Source organism: Stegastes partitus, unplaced genomic scaffold (genome assembly GCF_000690725.1).
Source record: "Stegastes partitus isolate 25-593 unplaced genomic scaffold, Stegastes_partitus-1.0.2 Scaffold3688, whole genome shotgun sequence".
NCBI classification, from domain to species: Eukaryota; Metazoa; Chordata; class Actinopteri; family Pomacentridae; genus Stegastes; species Stegastes partitus.
In genome coordinates, this window is record NW_007581419.1 from 20,956 (window position 1) to 43,668 (window position 22,713).

The 22,713-nt window shown below is 42.3% G+C and overlaps 3 protein-coding genes across 3 annotated transcripts in view; 1 reads left to right on the plus strand and 2 right to left on the minus strand.

Annotated features, from left to right (window-relative positions):
• Window positions 1-8,415, minus strand: part of LOC103376166 (protein unc-13 homolog A-like) — a gene marked incomplete at its 3' end in the record, with an annotated part of 28,961 nt that extends 20,546 nt beyond the window's left edge. Inside the window, exons 1-5 of the mRNA XM_008306535.1 lie at window positions 8,383-8,415; window positions 3,461-3,490; window positions 3,120-3,219; window positions 615-732; window positions 324-447 (exon numbers count right to left, since the gene is read on the minus strand). Of these exons, the coding sequence (XP_008304757.1) occupies window positions 324-447; window positions 615-732; window positions 3,120-3,219; window positions 3,461-3,490; window positions 8,383-8,404 (394 nt within the window). The remainder of the gene's footprint in view (window positions 1-323; window positions 448-614; window positions 733-3,119; window positions 3,220-3,460; window positions 3,491-8,382) is intronic.
• A 5,440-nt stretch (window positions 8,416-13,855) lies between these two features.
• Window positions 13,856-19,783, plus strand: LOC103376164 (BTB/POZ domain-containing protein 2-like). Its single transcript, XM_008306533.1, has 9 exons — window positions 13,856-14,412; window positions 14,510-14,629; window positions 14,807-14,963; window positions 15,427-15,532; window positions 15,730-15,927; window positions 16,042-16,234; window positions 17,437-17,524; window positions 17,625-17,771; window positions 18,175-19,783. The coding sequence occupies exons 1-9, from the start codon at window positions 13,856-13,858 to the stop codon at window positions 18,334-18,336; spliced, it is 1,728 nt and encodes a 575-aa protein (XP_008304755.1). The 3' UTR covers window positions 18,337-19,783.
• Window positions 19,784-20,190: 407 nt separating this feature from the next.
• LOC103376165 (elongation factor 2-like) lies at window positions 20,191-22,616 on the minus strand. Its single transcript, XM_008306534.1, has 4 exons — window positions 22,247-22,616; window positions 21,943-22,125; window positions 21,686-21,818; window positions 20,191-20,811 (listed from the first exon to the last, which is right to left on the minus strand). The coding sequence occupies exons 1-4, from the start codon at window positions 22,544-22,546 to the stop codon at window positions 20,618-20,620; spliced, it is 810 nt and encodes a 269-aa protein (XP_008304756.1). The 5' UTR covers window positions 22,547-22,616; the 3' UTR covers window positions 20,191-20,617.
• Window positions 22,617-22,713: the final 97 nt, after the last annotated feature.

Consider the following 22,713-nt stretch of genomic DNA (forward strand, 5'->3'; position numbering starts at 1 on the left):
TAATCAATGCTGAGAGGAACACAGCTTGATCACTGAGAAGGAAAGGACACACACACTCCTCTTTCTGACACACATTCACACACACACACACACACACACACTACCTGGCAAACATATTGAAAAGTAGGTCAGGTTAATTAATCAGCCAAAGACTATTGGTGTTCATATATCACCGTTTGCTGTGAAAATTTACTGACAGACTTAATTTATTTGCTCCATTTCCTCCTCGCCTACAGGACTGATGATTTCCTATAGTTTCGTATTTTCATCTTCTCCCACCAATCGACAGTTTCTGATTTCTGACGTGAGCATTGATCTCTCACCTAGAGGCAGCTCGAAGCGCGTATCGAGCAGCACCAGGTGGAGAGTAGGATCTTTGGTGCCGCAGATCTCGTTATCAGTCATGATGACCTGAGAGTCCAATGTGAGCCACTCCCCTGGACCTTCCTGTGTACAGAAAGATGTTTTGCAGCTGACACACGGCAAAATAACACGATGAAGACAAGTACAACCACCAACGCTGCGTGTGCTGCAAGCCCCCTTAAATACAACTGAGTAGAGAGTCCTTAACCACCACTTGAGTATTTCTCAAGTGGTGGATACTAAAGACAAACCTCATTTGACTGCCGGATGCTACGGAGGGGAATCCAGACGGTGCCGACCATGGTGTCCCAGATTAACCCTTTGTTCCACACCTCTACTGTCAGACCCAGGTCCAGACGGTTAATTTCACTGCAAACAGACAGCAAGGCAGAAAAATTCCAAGTCAAGAGAAAGACACTGACTTGGTACTAATAAGACATTTAAAGACAGTGAGGAAAAGTAAATAAGTTCTAATATACTAGACTTTTTTCAATTTATATATTCCTAATTTCACTAAATTAATCAAAGTTTAATATACATAGCCCTTTGCAACAGGCCAAATGGTGACCAAAGTGCTTTACAGTGAAAACAAGAGACACAAGACTTAATGCTACTTTATACTTCCACTACATTGCATTTAAGAAAATAATGCTGTCGCTGTTTTTTCACTACGTTTTTTTTTAAAGTTGCAGTTGATATTTACTTGACAACATATATTATTCTTATAAAATACAAAACATTGATCAAGTTAGAACCAGTGGTTCCTGAATGTTTTAGCTTGTGACGCTTTCCACAAAACCTGTGTTTTTTCAATATATTTCAAGCATCTGTGAGTTTTTAGCAGTTTAAATAACTGTCCCAGGTAAAACTATCCATCCATCCATCATCTATACACTGCTTAATCCTCATGAGGGTCGTGGGGGGGCTGGAGTCTATCCCAGCTGACTCAGGGTGAAGGCAGGGGACACCCTGGACAGGTCACCAGTCTATCACAGGGCCACACTTAGAGACAGACAACCAAGCACACTCACACCTACGGACAATTTCGAATCAACCTCAACATGTTTGTGGACTGTGGGAGGAAGCCGGAGAACCGGGAGAGAACCCACGCTGCACGGGGAGAACATGCAAACTCCACGCACAAAGATCCTGGGTGTCCTCACCGGGACGTGAACTGGCGACCTTCTTGCTGCGAGGCAAAAATACTAACCACCGAGCCATCTTGCAGCCTTAAAACTATCCAACATTGTGTAAACAAAAAAACAAAACAAAACAAAGAGGCTGCAAACCACTGGTCTAAGTGACAGAGCAGTATACTACAAACTGGCTTCAACTTCAGCAGTAACGTGATACTTACACATTGTTGCATTAGTATTAATTTTTTCTTCATAATTTGTACTTTGATTATGATGCTCTGAGTCAATTTTGCCATTGTACCCTTAGCTAAGTAGGACACTGAATTAAGTACTTTGACTTGTAATGAAGTAATTTTAAACGTCACATTATGGTATTTTTACTTAAGTAAAGAATCTGAGTACTTTCCCCTTTACTAAACACACTCAAGCACTCTGACACACTCAAGATACACGATAATTACTTGTGCGCTTCAGTGTGACAAATATACGGCACGTCTCTATGGAAGCAGGCCGGAGAGAATCTAACATAAAGCATTTACAAGACAGCGGGAAGCAGGACAGAAAGAAAAAGAGAGAGAAAGAGAGTGAGGGATGAATAAGGGGAGGGAGGAGAAGAGTGTGATGAAGGCAGTGAAGGAGGTGATTGTATCGCATGCCTGGAGGGAGAAAGTGGGAACTTTAATTAAGAAATAGAGGGAGTGGATTTCCCATCTCAGTGGTGACTCCTTTTAAGAAAAGTGCCTGTTTGATTCATGGCAGTGACTGAGGGGGCACAGTCGTTTAAAGGCAGTTTGAAGGAGGGCATGAGGCGCTCTCTGCAGCCCAAACATTACATAAGACAGCGTCACTGATGCAACCCTGGTACAATGCTCAACGCCTCCGAACATCATACAGATGCACAGGGCTCCGCAGTAATCCCGCCTGCTGCATCCCACATGCTAAATGATTCTCACCATTTACTGCCCATATGCTGCTACACTGTCAGCACCACTCTGGGTCCCTCTGCACGCCAAATACTCTGTGTTGTGTAATATTTCACTGATTGCAACAAACGATAATTCAATATTTATTGTAACACAAGCTATAACAAACAAATTTCAAAGAAAAAAAAAGATTGCTGATGATGCCTAGAGAGCAGAAGGAAGAGGAGAGGCAGTGAAAAGAGCGAATATGAGTGGAGATGTAGTATGGGGTGAAATGGGGAGAAGAGGAGGACGAGAGGCTGTGCTGAGATGAAGATCAAGGAGCTGTGTTTAGAGGAAGCAGCAGAGGAGGGGAAAGAAGGGCTTGGTAGGGTGCCAAGGTTGAGAATGAGGATGAGAGGGATAGAAAGTATCGAGGGAGAGCAGATGAAAAAGAGCATGAGGTAGTTGTTGGAGGCGGAGAGGAAGAGCTATGTGAAACAATACAGGGATAAAGGGCACTTGGGATGGAGGAGTGAAAAAGAAGGGAGGGAGGGAGGCTGATAGAAAGCAGGAGATAAAAAAAAAAAAACACAAAAGCACTCAAGCAGCTGAAGTGGAGAATGTGATGGCAGGATGAAAGGAGAATGCAGAGGAAGGAGAGGGGAAGTGCTGAAGGAGAAGAGAGAGCTTTGTCAGAAGATGATGAAGGACTCACAACATGAAGTCTTGCTCCCAGCTGGGCAAGTTGCCCCTGACAGCGATGGTTGTGCTCTTCACATTTTGCACCTTTAGAGTCACATATGTGTTGAACTTCTCTGTTAAGGAGAAAAGGATGACAACCGAGATGCATTACATTGAAAAACTTCTGCATTACAAAACTATACTGTAGTCCCTGTGAAACATAGATGCTACATTTCTTCACAGTAACTGCCTTCCTATCCCTCCATTTCCATTCATGGCTGCAGTATGCAACGTGTCCTGCTTAAAGATTTATGCCACATAACAGTAAGTCTCTCACTCTGTGCCTCCTCTTTTTTCCAGGATCCCAGGTCTTACCTTGGGGTCCATCCAGCTTGGCTTTCTTCACTGTGGAAACACAGAGAGGGACATTGTAACACACAGGAACGCCATCTGTTTTCACGCTCACGCGTGCACTCTTTTGGCTTTTACACAGAAAATGGACAACAAGAGGATGTTTGTGATACATTAAAACAACAGTGAGTGCAATTTAATAAAACAGATGAATGCATGAAACTACAGGAAATTACTGTAAACAATACATAATGGGAGAATTTAATTAAATAGACATAATTTCCAATCCCCACAAAGTGGCAGAGGCTGTAGAGCACATATTCATATAGTACATGAGTGTTGACTCAGGAAAGCAAAACTTCAATTATGCAGATTTGGACTAAGTGCTCTTCCTTATGTGCCATAAAGTCCAGACATCTTGGGACTGACAGTGACTGCAAAACACAGAAGCACACAGCACATAAGAAACGTGGATGTCGCACTGTGCTTCACCAGTGTGGGATGCAGAAACAGCAATTACACCATTCCTAGATGTACGTACAGTAATTCTACATTGCACAGACTATATATATATATATATGTATGTTTTTTTTAAAAAAAAACATTTCTTATTTCTTATTATTCAACAATTTCCCTGAGGTTCTACTTTTTTTTTTAAATAACATTTCTTATTATTTCAACAATTTCCCTGAGGTTCTACCAAGGGGATCAATAAAGTTGTATCTATCTATCTATTATCTATAGACAGGAAATCCACTTGTAGTAGTGGATGTGATTAAAAAACATGTATAAAAATGTTAATTTAATTATTCAGTATTTATGATCTTACACATTCAACGCAAGAAATAAAAAATGGTAGAGACATTTGGTAATGTCTTTATTGTACAGGCATACAAAGAGAAAATTCCCACCTTTCTCAAGCACACTCTGTTTTATAGTGGATTTTGAGTGTACAGTGAAGGCCCAGGCTCTCTCTTTGCAGCACCTTTTCACCAGCTTTGACGTAACTCACACATACATTTTTAATGCTCCACAACCCACACACACTACACTGAAGGTGTGTACACATCACACACACATTTGCATTAATAAAATGCAAACACTAGGCTCACCACGTTGCATAACCAAACATTTCTCACCTCTTCACAAATGTGATGACTTCTCTCATAACATTCCCCACAGGCTGTCCACACCAAAACCAGTCACCATAGTAACCACCACAAAATGAAAATCTAAATTGCCCTGAGTCAGCAAGGCACTTTTTGTTTCTGTTTCTCACGTACTTGATATTTCTTTCATGCACAATACACACACGCTCAGGCTAAATCTGCAGCTTTAAGTGCCAAGCTGTTACATCAGCAGGCAGAGACACACACACACACACATACTCAAATGCGGTGGCTCACTCACATACACCTGCAGCAGTAATAAAAATATTAATCTCTGCTTCCATTTATACCCCGGCAACCTTAACGACAGCTCGACACGTGCACCACACTAAAGCACACATGTAAATACCAAAATGTTGTATGTTTGCATCTTTACAAAAAGGTACATATTCTGCTCTGATGCTCAATCTTATGATGTCCACTTTAGTTTTGCAAAACAGAACATTTAATGTAATAATTCAGTACTAGGTCAAGAAGACAAAAAAAGTCAAGCTATGGTTTCAGCAGTCCTTTACATCGTTAAGACAGACCACATCAGAGCTAGCTTCTTTAACGTCAACACTAGCACAGCCCTGGAAATATAACAGTACATGGGGAGAATCAATAAAAAAAAGGAATTGGATTTTCAGTGGCAGAAAGCTGAAGCTTAATGATAGCACACAATCATAAATCTCTCTGACAGGGTGAGTTATGATGACAAATACCCGAAACACTACAAACAACATTTTATCACAATTGTGTGCATCTGAGCAGACAAGACAACCCCCAACATCCACGCACTGTACATGTACTGTATGTGGCTATAACACATAAATAAGCGTGTAAAGGGCCGTAACAGTGAATCACTGGGCTGAAATGTAGGTTATGGGTGAGGAGCCTGGATCCAGGAAATGAGGTCAAAGCCATATCCATCTATCACCATCTGATTAACAAGGATATAAAAAATCGAAACGTGTTTGGCTTTCTATAATCAGAGGATACGGAGCACAATCTGAAGGACCCGGCTGTAAATTTTGTGCAGCCCCGTGTTTTATTTATTTATTTTTTGAGCAGAAACTTCATTCAGGAAGTACCTCTGACACAGCAGGGTCTGACTTATGGGAACTAAGCCGATTGCCAAGAAAACAGAGACTCGACAGGGAATCAAGCAAACCCTTCAACTTGAACTGTCAGGGAATATAAAACAGGGAGTGGGCGAGCAGAGTTCAGCCATCCAATGACAAAATGAGGGATGACATGATTCAGACAGACAGCGCCTCACTCTGAAGGATCACATGTACATGGAGATCTGCAGTAGTCCTTGCAACTGCTGACAGAGACATTACACTCGTTGATTTAGTGCCCAAATCGAGACAGAGAGAAAACTGGATTTCAAAGTGTGCTGGATATCTTCGAGAAAAGAAGCCAAGTTTTTCACAGCTAATCTGTATCTGTGTCTGAATTCTGCTTTGTCTGCAGATGCGCCAAAGAAATGCTGCCCGTTCAAGAGGCACAAAGTACTGTGGAGGCCAGAAATAGCTCCAGTCAGGTAAGCATGAATGATGTAACCGGAACAGAAAGAGGGCTCTCTGCCAAGTCTCGTAGTCTACAGCACAGACAGCCGCAGCCAGCGTTTATGAATGAATAACGCTCGGGGTCCTAATGACACCTGGGACTGACTCACAGCAGGGACAGGCAGTGGGTGGACCTGGTGGTTCAGGGTGGGATGGGGCAGCATCCATAATAGATTTGACGTGTAAAAAGGTGACTTTAAAAGCCCCTTAACTTCCTCGTCGCCCTCACGTTGCATTACTCCATCTACAAACATCCTATGCGGACTCGTCCTTCATTAGTTTTAGAGATTGGATTACATAACTGATATAAAAGTCATTATTCAAGCAAAAATACTCTGCGGTATCATCGACTCCATGTGAGGCATTTTTGGCATATGTGACTGAATCAATCGGAAGACGTCACCAAAAGCTTTAAGCCATCGTGATAAATTTTTTACCACCGCAGACATCTTTACTTGTCACAGCCGGGAAAGCACTGGTGTATTAATGATGGCTGTATTACACGCCTACTCCTTTGCATGCTGGTTCCACTTAATGGAACTGTGCCATCATTAATTCCACCTGTACTCTCACTACTGTGACAAGTCTATTATGAAAATGCTCTATTAAGTGTTCGATCTAAATGCTATTGTCAGAATATGTTTTTTTTTTTTTAAATCCTCATCATATTATCCTAAAACTCAAGGCGATGTCTTTAAATGTCTCGTGTTGTCCCACCACTCATCCTGCAGCAAATCCTCAAGAAGGAACAGCAGGAAGCAGACGGATGTGTTAACATTTTCGTACACATATAGACTTTCAAAAATCTAGTAAGCATCACCGGCCTGTAACTGCTAAACACCTACTTTGTCAGCTGAATGCCTGCCTTTGTGTCTCATAAAACATATAACATTTACTTTTTAACTGATCATTTCCGAGAAATGTAAAGTATGAATGTAGCAGAACAAAAAAGAAAATCTGCCTCCAAGTTTCTCTTTAAGCAACAAATTAATAAATAGCTGCATATTAATTTTCTTTGGAATGACTCATGCACTAGTAAAAAACAAAAAAAAAAAACAGCCTCAGCTCTAATTGAAGTCTTTCACCATTTTCTAGACAAACAATTAATGTGCAGACTCGTTAATAATTACAGTAAGAATCAGTTGCTGTCATAATAAGGTTCCTGACTGGCACTTTCCAATAAATACTCGATTGCAATCTGTCAAGTGAACAACTAGTGAATGCAGCTATTCCTGCTTGTCCTGGTTTGACTTCACACAAAACAGTCTCGGTGCTTTTTTTCTCCCCAGTTTTGCTGATTCAGCCCCTATCTGTGCTACAAAAGCCTTAAAATCGTCTCTAAGCCTGGGTCGTGTCCCCCCTCGTTTACCGCGCCCTGGATATGAGCAATCACGTCGGATGATGCTTATTCATGGCACCGAGAGGCAACAGTGTCAGCATCAGGTGCTTTCTGGGAGTCTGCTGGGAGGAGAAGGAGGAGGAGGTGACGCATCGCTTCAGGGAAAAAACGCGGAGAAGTGACGCGCATCTCCAGCAGGCTGCCAGTATTCCCTCATCACGGTACAGCGGAGCGGCAGAGCGGCAGCGCGGCAGCGAGGAGGAGGCGGCGGAGCGGTGCGGCAGTGGTGGAGCGGCAGCGGCAGCGGCAGAGCGGTGCGGCAGCATCAGCACCAGCAGGGGCTTTTCCTCGTCCTCCTCCTCCTCAGACTACCCACGCATGAATGAACAGAGTGGATGACACACACACACACACACACACACACACACACACACACTAACCGCAACAGTATCATCCAGGAGTGGAAACAGCGGTTCTCCATCTCCATTTAGACATTTATAGAAACAGCCTGTTAGTGTTTGCTTTTGCTGACAGTCACGACTTAATACCTCACAGTGTTCGGTGCCAATTAAAGACACGTTTCGCTTGAGGTCAAACTGCAAATTGAAAGAAAAAAAAAAAGTAGTCCCGGTGGTATCCCCCCAAAATGTTAAAGTGTTGTTGTGTCAGTGAAGCCGAGCGGAGCTGCTGGATGATTTAATGACTATTCAGCACAAACCCTGCGCTGCTCCGGCTACACACACACACTTTTCCACGGAGCTGATAGCCCGCAGGCTTCTGTCACACAAGTGCTGCAGTTACCAGCAAGTGAAACCCCGAATTATAACACACACAAAAACACACACACACGGTTTTCACGTCTCTCCTGTAATTTCCCTCTCTTACCTCCCACACACAGCAGGGACATCTCTGATAGCGGCGTGAGCGTCCCCGGCTGTCCTCTACTGAGAGCTCCGTGATTTGTTTGGTCCGTCCGTTGGCGTCTCGGCTACGAAAAACTCACACCGTCGAGCCCTAAACGGCGGCGGAAACGGGCCAGCGGCATGTCAAGCGAGCGCTCGGTGGGTTTCTCTGCGGGGCTGTTGCTTGTTTTCGGCCTGACGAGATGCACTCGGGAGTGGATTCCTCGCCCCCCCCCGGTGCCTCCTCCTCTGCATTGCCTCAGCTCTCCTCCGCTGCTCCTCCTGCGCGCTCAGCCATCTTGTTTCAGCAGCAGCATCCTCCGCGCGAGGAAAAGCTCCCCCGCGCCGCGCGCCGCCCTGACGTCACGGCTGCTTGACGAGTAGNGGGGTCGCGCCTCCCAGTGGGGTGAACCGAGGCACGGGAGGGAGCTGAATTATTATTATTACTGCCCGGTGTACTGTGCTCAATGAACAACATGGCGACCAGGAACTTCATTCATTGCTTCCCAGCATTTTAGGAAAGTTTGCTACCCCAAACAAGCCAATGCTAAACTCACAGTTTTCCAGTTTGCACAATGAATCAATATGAACTCTGTAAAATGCATCAAATGACCCGTTTTACACCACTTAGCTAAATGTGCAAAATAAAGATTTTGCTAAACCTTTAAAGTTGCGAGCATTATTTTTTGATGAGTTGTGTCCACATAACAATGTTGGTAATTGCATCAACTTAACATTGTGAGTAACTTCAACTCAAATTTCTGTGCTCGTTGATTTTAAGCCGAAATTTAAGTTGTAGTAACTAAATTGAATTGGCTTAATTTTCCTTACTGTGAATCAATATTTACCGTCCACCTACACTCTAAACAAAATATTGTTTGGACTCAACAATAAATAACAAAATTATGTTATGTTGAACATTCAAACTCCATTATGTCTGGGGAATTTGCTTTTTCATCTGCAATCAAAGGTATTTAACGACCAGTCTTAAACATCTGAAATTGTCCAGTGTTTTAAGATAGCATTTTACGAGGACCTCAACAGTGCCTACAGCCATGCTACACAATGTATTTATTTGTTATTGTTGGGCTCGGCCGTTACTTTATACAAATGAAGCACTACAGATTGACTATTTGTTTAGTTAGATAGTTTCTCTCATTATTTCACCATTAGAATATTTTTGGTATTTTTCTTAATAACATTCACAGCCATCTCGAGGCCCCCCTGGCAGCTCTCTGTGGCCCCCTGTTGAGAACCATTGTGCTAGAGGACCAGTAGGCTGAGCAAATGTGATACAGAGCACACTTCAGAATGAGCATCTCGTCTCTTAGGAATAAATTCCACGAAGGCAAAGAATTTGGAAATATTTTTAGTTATATAATATTTAGACTTGTTTTTGGAAGTTAGGCTACACATGTTAATTGGGTTACTAGAATACCTAGCTTTTGTAGAAAAGAAACCCAAAAAATGACTGTTTGCACTAAAATCACACCTCATACTGCAATATCAATCCAAATAATTGCAATATCCATCCATCCATTATCTATACACCGCTTAATCCTCACTAGGGTCAAGGGGGGCTGGAGTCTATCCCAGGTGACACCCTGGACAGGTCACCAGTCTATCACAGGGCTACACTTAGAGACAGACAACCAAGCACACTCACATTCACACCTACAGACAATTTAGAATCACCCACGGAGAACCCACACTACACAGAGAGAACATGCAAACTCCACACAGAAAGATCCCGGGTGTCCTCACGCAAACCGGCGACCTTCTAGCTGCGAAGTAACGGTAAACTTAAATTGTGATTCTGTAGCTCTTCCCTTTATATGGGTTTTATGTTAGGTGTGTATTTCATAGGGAAGCAGTGAATACACCCCTCTGAACATTTAAAATACATGCATTTGTTCCTGAGTTGTCATGCAAGCCAAGAACAAACATATAAGGGTAGACTTAAATAGGGCTCTATTCGCTGCATTTCTTGCAGTTATCACAGCTGAAAAAGTGGACACACTCCGGCATAGTACAGAAACATTCAGCTCCAGAGAAGCAGACGCTGGCTTGTTTAGCAGAGGAGTAATAGTTTAATCTATATAGCTGTTTCTAGCTTTTCAGGGGCCCTTTGCAAAATCTTGATTGAGGGCCACCCCTCCTCATTTCAGGCACTCGTGAAAACCCAACAAATCTGCATCATATTTCATATATGCATAGAAATGAGCAAATACTGCGTAGTACATGTGAAGTAAGAAAGTAGGATTCTTACATATACATGAATATATTTAAGTTGTTGACTAAGCCTGGCTAGGGAAATCTATGTGTATTTCATAATATCCCGGATAGTTTAAACACTTATGAATGAACACTCTGGCACCGGCACACTGCTAGTGATGCATTTTATAGTTTGCTAAATGTGACATAGGTAGTAAGACAGTGGTGGAGTCAGAGTAGGCCACAGCAACTAGAAAGATTGCAGAGCTTATGGGGGGGAGAGTAAAGGAGGCATCAAAGGAAAGTTTAATGCTCCAGCTTAATGCTCCAGCTAAAACAGAAACTCAGTGTTCAGAGATTCTCTCCGCCAGAAGGGGGAGACAAAAGTTTTGCATTGCAGGTTTAAGGGACATGACCGAATTGTTAATATCAACATCTAAACATACATCCGAATTCTAAAATGTGAATCAATGAAATACCATATGTGGCACAAGCAGAACTGTTGCACTAAGCTCTGTCTGGACACCCAGGGTGATACACAACGACATGTCTGATGCTGTGAAAATAAGGAAAGCAGGCAAAAAAGCAAAACAAAAAAAAACAAACACTCAAATTGATGCGAGGAGGCATGACATAGCGATTGTGGCCCAAACAGGGATCAAACCCACAACCTCAGCATTAGTGTTGCGCTCTAACTGGCTGAGCCAACTGGTTATTACTCTGAAGCTTCACACAGAATAGAATTATGTTTTATGTACATTGGTCAAATAAAGTTTTTTTTAGTTTTTTTTATCAAATGACCTAAAAAACCTGCACTGCAAAGTATAATGGGGGTCAGTACTTGGTAATGCATCTGAGTTCTGAAATGATTACAGAGATTAGACAGACAAGAAATCAAACTAAATTGTACTTGCTTTGTCTGGTTTTCACACTGCAACCTCTCAGAATCCTTTGATCAAATAATACAAGTAGGAAAATAGCACTGTTTTAATGCAGCAGATCCTTCTGGACAGCAGGCGCAAATATAGCAATTATCTCTTATGTTGGCTGATGCTCATTGACAGATTCAGGATAAACATGCCCCACAATAGTACAGCGACTATGAGTCAGTATGTGGGCACTGCAGGAAATATATGAGCATGTCTTGGTGTCTGTTTTGCCAAACTGACAAAGAGGATATCACACTTAAGATGGAGAAAGAAACTGAGCCCCGCTGAGGAATGGGAGCTATCATGCACACATCCCATGACTGCTGAGTCTGTCAGAGGATGACAAGAAGCGGAGATGGAGCAAGTGGAAATATGGCAACGACTCAAAAACAAAGAAGACTCAGCTGAGTCACACAAAGAGACGAGATACACAGTGCTGCTCAGAACAGTCATTTAGCACCTATAAGAGCTGCAAAATACATGTGTCATTCAAATTCAGCAACAAAAAAAAGACCCATTTGAAACAGATATTAGATGTGTTATGTCTTTACAATTCAGATTTTGGTTTAAGGAAAGAAAAGAAGTGGATTTATATGATAAAGATATCCTATTTCCTTAAACTTCACCTTTATGTCTCTACCTATTTGGAGCTCAGAGTAAAGTCTAACTTAACTCTTCATATATGTTGACTTGTTTACACACACCAGAATTCTTTCTGTGTGGTTAGTAGTTATACTCCATTGTAAATATTGCAATTTCCTCCATATATTCTCATACCTTCATCCAAATATTTACAGGATGGGATACCATATGCATAAGGAAATACGTTTTGTTTTGCACAAATGGTAGATTGGTTGTTTACCCAAATGGTCTGTGACATTTTGCAGGTTTACTGTGATGCACTGCACGTTTAAAATACAGGCTTGTTTCATTCAGACCTGCTTCATTTTATTTCCATTTTGTTTAGTCAGCAGGAGAGAATGCACTGCAGATGCAAAACTACGCACGCCTCCATCTAGAAATCATTTATAGTCAATATGCTAATGAGAAGGACTGTAATACTCGATAATTATTTGTTGCATGGTGGGTGAGGCATTAACATTGTCCGTTTACAGTTACAAAGTCGCAGCTTTAGATGTGAACTGACCAGTTGTGTGTTATGATTGCTAAAATTTAGAGGAGAGTTTTCATGGCCTGTAATTGGATGGATATGGACCTCAAACAACACCACTATATTTATGTGCAATTTTTTTGTACTTGCACCTAAAGTTGCACAATAAAGTTCTGTCTAATCTAATCTAATCTAATCTAATCTAATCTAATCTAATCTAATCTAATTTACCTTGACTATTTCCATTTTATGCTGCTTTATACCTTCAGCCCACTAGATTCCAGAAGAAAATATTATACTTTCTACTCCACCAAATTTATCTAACAACTTCAGTTATTTTTAAGATGAAGATTTTATACAATGAGCAATATAACAAGCTCTTAAAATAAAACACACTTTTAAAGAATAAACCTTAAACAGTTTTAGCTTCTTATGAAAATCAGTGTTGAGTCTGGGTCACATTTCAGATTTCTATAAGCTGTTCACAGTTTCACCAAATAGTGACGTGATTTTCTTTCTCTATACTTTTCGCATGGTTTTATTAGAAATAAATAAATAAATAAAAAATCCAAACGTTCCAACATCTTACCAAAAAGATTAAAAAAAGAAGTCCAGAAACGGAAAACAGATTTGTGCATCATGTAATCTTAGATTTTTCTTCTTTTCCTCTCTTCTTAATCATATGACGAGCATTCCAATTTATCTGGGGTTCTTGTACATGACTCTGCATATAAAGTCTTTCCATCAAGCAACACTAAGATGCTGCTGACACACTCATTCTTCGCTATTAATAATCATATATAATCAGTCAAAGGAACAAAATTAGTTTTAGTTTAATCCAACTACACTGTGCTGCTAATTCTTGTGTATGTAGGATTTTTCATGCAGGAACTGTACTTGTAATGGAGTCTTTTTTACATTAGTGTATTTTTCAGTATTTTAAGTAAATGATTTAAATAGCCTACTTCCTCCATCACTGGACCCCTATGTGTTCTGTAAGTGATCACAATACAAATGCCAAAGAAACTTTGTTGATGACAGCTTTTACCACTGAAGTTGCTGTCTAATGTTGTAATAAAGTAAAAAGCCGAGTAACATGGAACACCTGTGCAGACGGAGGCCACCTGTAGTACCAGTAACTATCGCGAGGGGGCAGCAGACCGCGGCTGGGACAGCATAGACTACTAGAAATACACAAGGCGATGAAGTGCGTTGTTTACGCCTACGCCAGGTTCAAGATGGCTGCTGGAGACAACAGCGGCAGGCCTCCTTGCCTTAGTTTCTCCGGTCCGGGTCCTTTGGGAAACAGCCAGCCCAGCAACAGCGTTTTCTCCATGCCGGCATCCAACGGCGGAGCGGTCGGTGCTGCCGGAGGAGCACAGGGAGCGGCGAGGCGTCCCAACCCGCAGCTGGGGCCTGGCGGGGCAGACAGCAACGGTGTTTCGACCGGAGCTCCGCCGACTGCGCAGAACTCCCTGCAGCAGCCCGCTGCGGCAGGTGCTGCGGCAGCCGGAGCCATGGCCACCCCGGCGTCCAACATGGCAACCACCGCAGCTTCTAACGCTCCCCCAACGGCAGCGCCGACAGCCACTCCGGCAGCTGCGTCCGTGCTGGTGTACCGGGAGCCAGTGTACAACTGGCAGGCGACGAAGAGCACCGTCAAGGAAAGGTTCGCTTTCCTCTTCAACAACGAGGTGCTCAGCGACGTTCATTTTCTGGTGGGCAAAGGAATGGGGGTCCAGAGGATACCGGCGCACAGGTAAGAGGACTAACTGCAGCACGAGCGCCCAAAACCCTCGATAACTTTGCATCTGCAAAAGAGTTGATCCCGTCTTGCTGTGTGTTGACACTGTCAGGTTTGTTCTGGCTGTGGGGAGCGCTGTGTTTGATGCCATGTTCAACGGAGGGATGGCGACCACATCCACGGAGATCGAGCTTCCTGATGTGGAACCAGCTGCCTTTCTGGCTTTGCTAAAGTAAGAAGCTGAGCCTGTCACCTAGCATTTTGAGTTGCATGCTCTCAAAGTGGGTGTGTTATTTACATGTGACATATTTGAGTAACTGGGAATAATTAGCACAACAAGTATATAAGCTTCTCTACTCCCTACAATAATAAAATTGCAATATTTGTATGATCTGCCCGCTTTCTGCAGGTTTCTCTACTCTGATGAAGTCCAAATCGGACCTGAGACTGTGATGACCACACTCTATACAGCCAAGAAGTATGCAGTTCCAGCCCTGGAGGCTCACTGTGTGGAGTTCCTCAAGAAGAACCTCAGAGCAGACAACGCTTTCATGCTGCTCACACAGGTCAGCGTTCCTCAGCTGTGACACCTCTTTGTTTATGGCTTCATTTGATTGACAGATGTCCTTCATTGCAGTGGAGAACATACTACACATGTCCATTATCTGAAAAACTGCGATCTCTTAACGGATCAAACAACAAATAGTCTTGTAGTTCTGCTTTTGCTGCTTTAGAAGTGGAAAGTCATTGCAGGCCGAAACTGTGAAGGATTTGCAACAGAGTTAAAATTTTTAACCTTCAAATTTAGCTGGGTATTGTTTAAATATTGTCAACATGATAGCAGAGTTTTCTCTTTGTGTTTTTACTGTATCTTACTTTGAGAGCTAAAAACACAATGTTCAATTTAACAGAAGTTACATACCTGCTAAGCTTAAGCACCAAGACATTGTGTACCGAATTGTTGTTCTTTAAAGTGCTCGCCGATGTGCTGAAAAATGTTCTTAAGTGATGCTGTCTTTTTCATTTCAGGCCCGGTTGTTTGATGAGCCGCAGCTTGCCAGCCTCTGTTTAGAAAACATTGATAAGAACACTGGAGACGCTCTCGCCGCTGAAGGCTTCACGGATATAGATTTGGGTAATGTCTTACTATGAATGCTGACATTATCGCCCCATGTTGTATTTCTGTAGCACCAGTCCACTACACAAGTCATCTGAGGACACTTTGCATGACCTTGCATGATGACAATATCATATTATAGAGAGAAACCCAACAAATGGTTTTAAAAATAACAGCCTGACTGATGGTTGATTTTTCATCTCTCCCTCTATTAGATACACTGGTGGCAGTGTTGGAGAGGGACACTCTTGGCGTGAGGGAGGTGCGTTTGTTTGGAGCTGCGGTGCGTTGGGCTGAAGCCGAGGCTCACAGGCAGCAGCTGCAGCCCACACCTGAGAACAAACGTAAAGTCCTGGGAAAAGCTCTCACACTCATCCGCTTCCCTCTCATGACCATTGAGGAGTTCGCTGCAGGTGAAGAACAAGAAAGCAGAAAACTGTCACTGCTGCCATTTCTCTACTGACAAACACACATTCTGTGATTCAGACTTTGATGTGTGCCGTCGGGTTGTGTCATTGTCCCCTCAGGTCCAGCCCAGTCCAGTATTCTGACCGACAGAGAGGTGGTGAGTCTCTTCCTCCACTTCACCGTCAACCCAAAGCCTCGTGTAGATTTCATCGACCGCCCTCGCTGCTGCCTCCGCGGGAAGGAGTGCAGCATCACACGTTTCGGCCAGGTGGAGAGCCGCTGGGGCTACAGCGGGACAAGTGACCGCATACGGTGAGTTGATGATTAATTTGTAAAGCACCATTCGAAAACAAAGTTAGAAAGTGCTGCATGATGAAGATAGAGCTGAGGTCTTGACCCTCCAGAAATATACATGAAAACCCAATAAATCTAAGGATTTCCTAAATCCCCCGTTGCTGTGTTTTCATTCTTAATATTGTTATTATTATTGTGTTATTTAATTTGATTAGATTTTACTTACGCACAGAGCCTTTGAAACCATCCACTGCTGTCTTTGTCTTTGGCCAAAATTAGAATTAAAATTTACTGTATTTATTTAATCAGTTATTATTAGGCTAAAATAAGGTGTGTGATCTCACTCAAGTAAAATATTTACAGTGTATTAAAATGAAACAAAGTCTACTTTTACTGTTTAATGTTGGAATGAGAATTTTATCTATAGAATACATTTTTAATTAACAAGCATGTGACTGAAATTATATGAATATAACTATTTACTTATATTAGTTTTCAGTGTAATCAGCCAAGAAAAGATTTTTTTTTAAAAAAGATAGTGTTAATGCCCTATGAAGCTAGAAACATAAACACACATGCATGTGTCTAAGTATAGAGCCCTCACATGAAGCACCATAAATGTTTGTGTGACAACCGTGATACAGACAGAGCCACGCTAACAGTGAAAGGCAGAGTGTTTGTTCGCTCATTTGATAGTGACAACTTATGAGCAGCCTGCAAAAGGAACACCTACATTTGTCGAATCCTTTTGCCACCACGGTTAGGGTATTTCAGCTGTGTGTCGTGTCAGATTTTTGTAAATTATACAGCAAGGATATGCATATGCATCCTCTGCATCTTCACACAGCTTCTGCATGGCCCTCCTCTATCCTAAAGACGTATTTTAGGAATTAAGGATGAAGAGGAAAGAAGAGTTAAGGCAGCACAAAAGATAGAGAAATAAGAAGAGCCTCAAGTCTTGGCTGACAAAACTGTAAAAACTTAGCATGTGCTGGCACTTAAATTGCTAATAGATGCTTACTAAGATTAAGCCATTGTTAACAGCGTTAGTTACACCTGTTCTTTTTCTGTAATGATGTGAAACTAACCAAACAAACAAACAAAAAAGTGTATTTGGTGATTAGAAAATTCCAGAGCATCCATTAAAATGACATCCCACTCTACATACAGGTAACCTTTCCCCTCTTTAATTTGAATCTTCCCTTTTATTATATTCGCAGGTTTTCAGTAAACAGAAGGATATTTGTGGTTGGATTTGGACTCTACGGTTCTATACACGGACCCACAGATTACCAAGTTAACATACAGGTACAGTCCCGAGCATGTGTCAGTGTAAACCTGTTCTCATTAGGTTTGGTTGTGATGTACTTTATGATTGTATTTTGGATGTTTTGTATGTGTGTTCCAGATAATCCACACAGACAGCAACACAGTGCTGGGGCAGAACGACACAGGCTTCAGCTGTGATGGGTCAGCAAACACCTTCAGAGTCATGTTCAAGGAACCAGTGGAGATTCTTCCCAACGTCAACTACACTGCCTGTGCCACGCTTAAGGTCTGTGACATGGAAGTAATTCATACAAGAGACATGTATTAGGCTTAAGAACTCCTTTTTCTCCGTCAGTCTATTCTGCTGCTTAACCCATGTCAGTGTGCTCCCAAATGAGAATCTTGCAACATAAAAATCTTCATTTAATTATGTATGAGCATGATTGGGTAAAGGGTCACTTGGGAATTATGTTAGTTGTGCATTTACATCTTTGACAATGTTGGCCTAAAGGAATCAGAATGATTTCGGTGTAAGATAGCAGTAAGGTGGTATTGTATTGTAAAACTTTAGCACTGCACTGTTGATCACTGTGCTGAAGTGCAAGTAAAATTACATATTTGTTAAATCATTTTATGTTATCCAAATTGCCGCTATGCAGCGTGTGTTTACCCGTCTGTCTGTCCTGCAGGGTCCAGACTCTCATTATGGGACTAAGGGAATGCGAAAGGTAACACATGAGTCATCATCCACTGGCACAAAGACCTGTTTCACCTTCTGCTACGCAGCGGGCAACAACAACGGCACTTCCGTAGAGGACGGACAGATTCCTGAGGTCATCTTCTACACATAGTCACCTCAGACATCGCAGCGATCTTCCATCAAATGTGACAACCTGACACCAGCGCAGGGCCACACCTCAGCAGCCGTACTGGGGACTAATCTGTCAGACTTCATACTGTTCCCTCCATATAGTGCACTTCTGTTGGCCACATGGGAAGACAAATAGCTGGGAGGAGATGTAGGTCACTACACGGGGCGTAGCTCGTCACACGAGATGCTGCCTCTCTCTCTCTCAGCGGCTTCCTTTCATCCCTTTGTGTTGTAGTGATGCCAGCCTCTGAAACAGACATGACTGTATGCGACTCCACAAGGGAAAGAGGGAGGGAGGAGCCTCTCAGATTATTCACAGTATCGATGTCACTGCTGCGGATTGACGGCATAAGGCTTGACACTGAATTCTACTTAAGCTGTACGATTCCCCTTCCTGTACTCCACAGCATTAGTGCAAAGGAGAGTCGCAACTGTATGAATGTACAGTTTATCAGATTTGCCAAGACAAGATCCTCATCAGCGTTTAGTACAGACTAGAATTTCACTCAACTCCACGTTAGCTGTAACTTCCATAGACTGACAGACCTCATAGGCTTTACGAAATCTTGGCGAATTTGAAACAAACTTCATATTAATCTTTAACAGTATGATTATGGTAAGCAGTTTTTCGGGTTTCTACATACAGTACAATCTGTGATATCTTGTGTCCTTGCTTGGTAGTTGCCTATACCCAAGATACCTTGCACTTCTTGGCCTTGCATATGTTTATTTGGTTGTTCTATGGATGCACACTAACTCTTCAGATACGTTTCTTTTAAGCTTTGTTTTAAAAAGTGTGGGCGGAAGAGCTTTCCCTCTTGGTGCGGACGTTAAAGGGTTGTATATTAAAGTGGCATTTATTAACATTATATATGTAACTTGAAATAAGTATCGATTAAAGAGTGAAGACAAAAGTATTGTGGTGCTTGTTTTTTCGGAAAAGAGCCAAATAAATCCTAACCCACAAGGACAATTCTACATTTTCGTAGCAAGCCAATTAGTACCACTCTTACATCTGTTCCAGAATGTAAGACGTGTACTAATCCAGCAGCTGGCTAGCTTCGTATAAACCACCTACCAGCACCTCCAAAGCGAACTATTTTAGGGGTTATGTTTTAAACCATTTTTTTCCCTGTTTATTGAATGTATTTAAGTACAATACAGAGAACAAGATACTGTACAACGTGGTGAACAAGGAACAAAAAGTTATAAAAAGAATGCCAATAAAATAGTAAAACTTTAGATGATACAACAAAATGAAGGCAAGAGAGTGACTCAATAATGGTCAGAGCACAGAACCCATGGGTGCAAATGCCTTCAAGCTTTCTGGTCCAGTTCCCATCTCTTACTGCATGTCATTGCTCAGCTCTCTTTTTCCCAACATTCCCTGTCTCCAGTGTAAACTGTTAAATAAAGGTGAACATTTTCAAAATTAACAAGTTGTTAGAATTTCCTTATTAGTGCAAGATATTAAGTGGCAGACATTCTTTGGAAAACAAGTCTTTCTGCAGATCTATTTATGTCCAAAGCTGATTATGCATGCTTTCTTTTTGTTGTTGTAACTTTTTAAAATCACACATTTTTGGGGATCATTTTTATTTCTGTGTAGCAGCTTCCTGGAATATAAGGTAGTAATTTAAACAGACTGTACTGTGTTAATCAATGAGTTTTAGAGATGCAGGTAGTTGGATTTTGATGCCACTACACAGAGCCATGGATAGTTTTTTCACACATGGAGGGATTACAGTAAGAACAACTTCACTGAGCTAACCAGCTGCTGGCTGAATGTAAGTCACCGTACAGCAGCAAGAAATAAGAATTTTACGAGTCACAGTTTCATCACGAGTTGAATGTTTTTATTCATTATTACATCCACTGAACAAAGGTCCAATCCAGTGAGTTTGACTTCTGTATCTTTATTGTGATTTCCATGGTTTTATCTGGGCATGATCCATTTATATATGCATTATTGCAGCAGTACCACAGTGCACTGTACAGGCCCACCAATACAACTGCTTCGATCCAATTGTTCCCCAAAACCCTCTCCCTAGGCACTTGGTGTACTGTAGCTGTGAAATGAAAAAAGCATTGCTGCTTCCACTAGCCTACGACGAAAGCTTAAGCTTTTTGTTTCTGCTCCGGACTCCAAGTCAAAACAATTTGTGCGATGTATCTTTAAGCCTGTGCAAAGATTTTAAAGTGCCCACGGGGTAGGGTTTAGAGATTGATTTGGTATTTTAATAATAATCCAGGGTCAGTGTTTAAAGTTTGTCCAAGTAGTTGTCGAGGGCGGGTATGCCCTCTTTCAGACCTTTGCGTTTCCTAATTTCACCGACAACTTGGAAGGGTTTGCTGGTAGCGTCACTGGGGTCTCCCTGGAGAATCTGCCAGTGATCGAATACACACTGAGGGAAGGCCTGGCCTCCAGTGTTACTGCGCAGGTCAGCTGTGAACCCTGTAGGAAACGAATACAGATAAAAAGCCTTGTTTTAGGTCCGTATATACCTTTTGTCTACTAAGAATGTGACTTTGCTGTCAATGCAAATTCAGATGAAATGGAACTGCTCAGCAACTCTTCAAATTATGGCTTGCTGCCTATTGCTGAGAAGTGAAGAATAAATCTGATGAATACATTTCAGTATGTACGAACATGTTTACTGCCCACCGGAAAATGTTATATAATGGATACAGTATGTATCTTCACACACACTTCAAAAATCTGATTCAATCTTTAGACCTTTGTAGTCGTCTCTCTCTCTCACCTAAAGCTTTCTGAATTATGCTGCCTTCTCATACGATTTCTCCAACAAAATTACTAACCAAGACCAAACTGATGAATTTATGGAAATCTTGTAAATAAGGGGTCTTTCAAAGTCTGAGACTTTGGACATCCCTTCAGACAACGTTTGGAAAAAGGTAGCCTCTTACCTCCAGTTTATTCATTCAGTTTTGCTCAATTCATGGGTGCCTATGAGATCCTACTAATAATGCCATTTGACATAACTTCAGACCACAAAAAACACACAAGAAAGGTCTGTCCTAAGGCATTTGTTAGTTTCATAATTTAGGAAAGTGAGAAAAACAGCAAGATTCTCCAAAACTACTGTAACTCTGAACTGTCTATTTAACGTTGGCTTATCCTATGTGATGACAACAAATGCACTAAATAATGTAGGATTTTGTTCACTTCTGTTCACTGAGCTTCCCCTGAAACAGGGAAGGCCCACTTTGAAAACTTCTTCTCTGAAAACATATCCACATTGATTAGCATTAAATTTGAGTGAACACTTCAGTCCCACCACAAAGGACACGGTGGTACAAAGACTCACCAAAGGATTCGTTGACTGGCAGGTAGGCTTTCACCACGAACATGGGAGTGCCCATCACTTGGGATTCTTCAAACACGTGACCTCGTTTCCTGTTCAACACGCCATAGATCCCGCCGACCACCTGCTCTGGACACTGCACGGACAAAAGGCACAGATGGACAGTGATGTCTTTCTCACACTGAAGGTTAGCTCCACAGTGTACTGAGCCAAGTCAGCTGCCCACATCAGTGCTGAAACAGGTTCCTCCCTACACTGACCTGTATCTCCACAAGATAAACCGGCTCCATTAGTCGGGGCTGAGCGGTGAGCTGGCAGGCGTACAGGACCCTGCGAGCTGTGGGAATAATCTGTCCTCCACCGCGGTGGATGGCGTCTGCGTGCAGCGTCACATCGTGGATGTCGTAGCGAATTGCGCGCATGTTTTCCTCACAGAGTGCACCCTGCAGGATGAGATAAAAACACACGCTTTAAAGTAGCTGCACACTATATCACAAACTCGTCTGATTATACAGAGACACTCATTTAAAAAGTAACACGAGTAAGAATTAATTAGTCACCCACCTCCTTAGTGGCCCACTGGAAACCAGCCACGACGCTGTCTTTGATCTCATTGAGGTACTGAACTCCCTTTGTTACGTCTACCAGCAGATTGGGCCCGGTTCCATCTGGACCGAAGCACCAGATCTTCCTGGCTTCTGTCACCTCCCACTCATACTTGTCGGCAAGGTAACGTGCACGAGTCTTGATCTCCTGCCGAGAGGTGACGTCCCCCTTCTCGATATCTTCAGCCAGGCCATCTTGGAACGGACGAGCCTTCATGAAGAGACGATTGTGCTTGTTGGGGGACTTGGACAGACACATCTGGTCTGACTCTTCTGACACCGTCTCTCTGTAGGACACCACTGGGTCTGATTTCTACAAAGAGATAGAGGAAAGGGTCAGAACTGCGAGTGTGACTGTTAATGCAACAAAGTAGGGATTCTTCATTTTCCACAGGAAAACTAAAGCCATGTTTGCCTCTTGTGTTT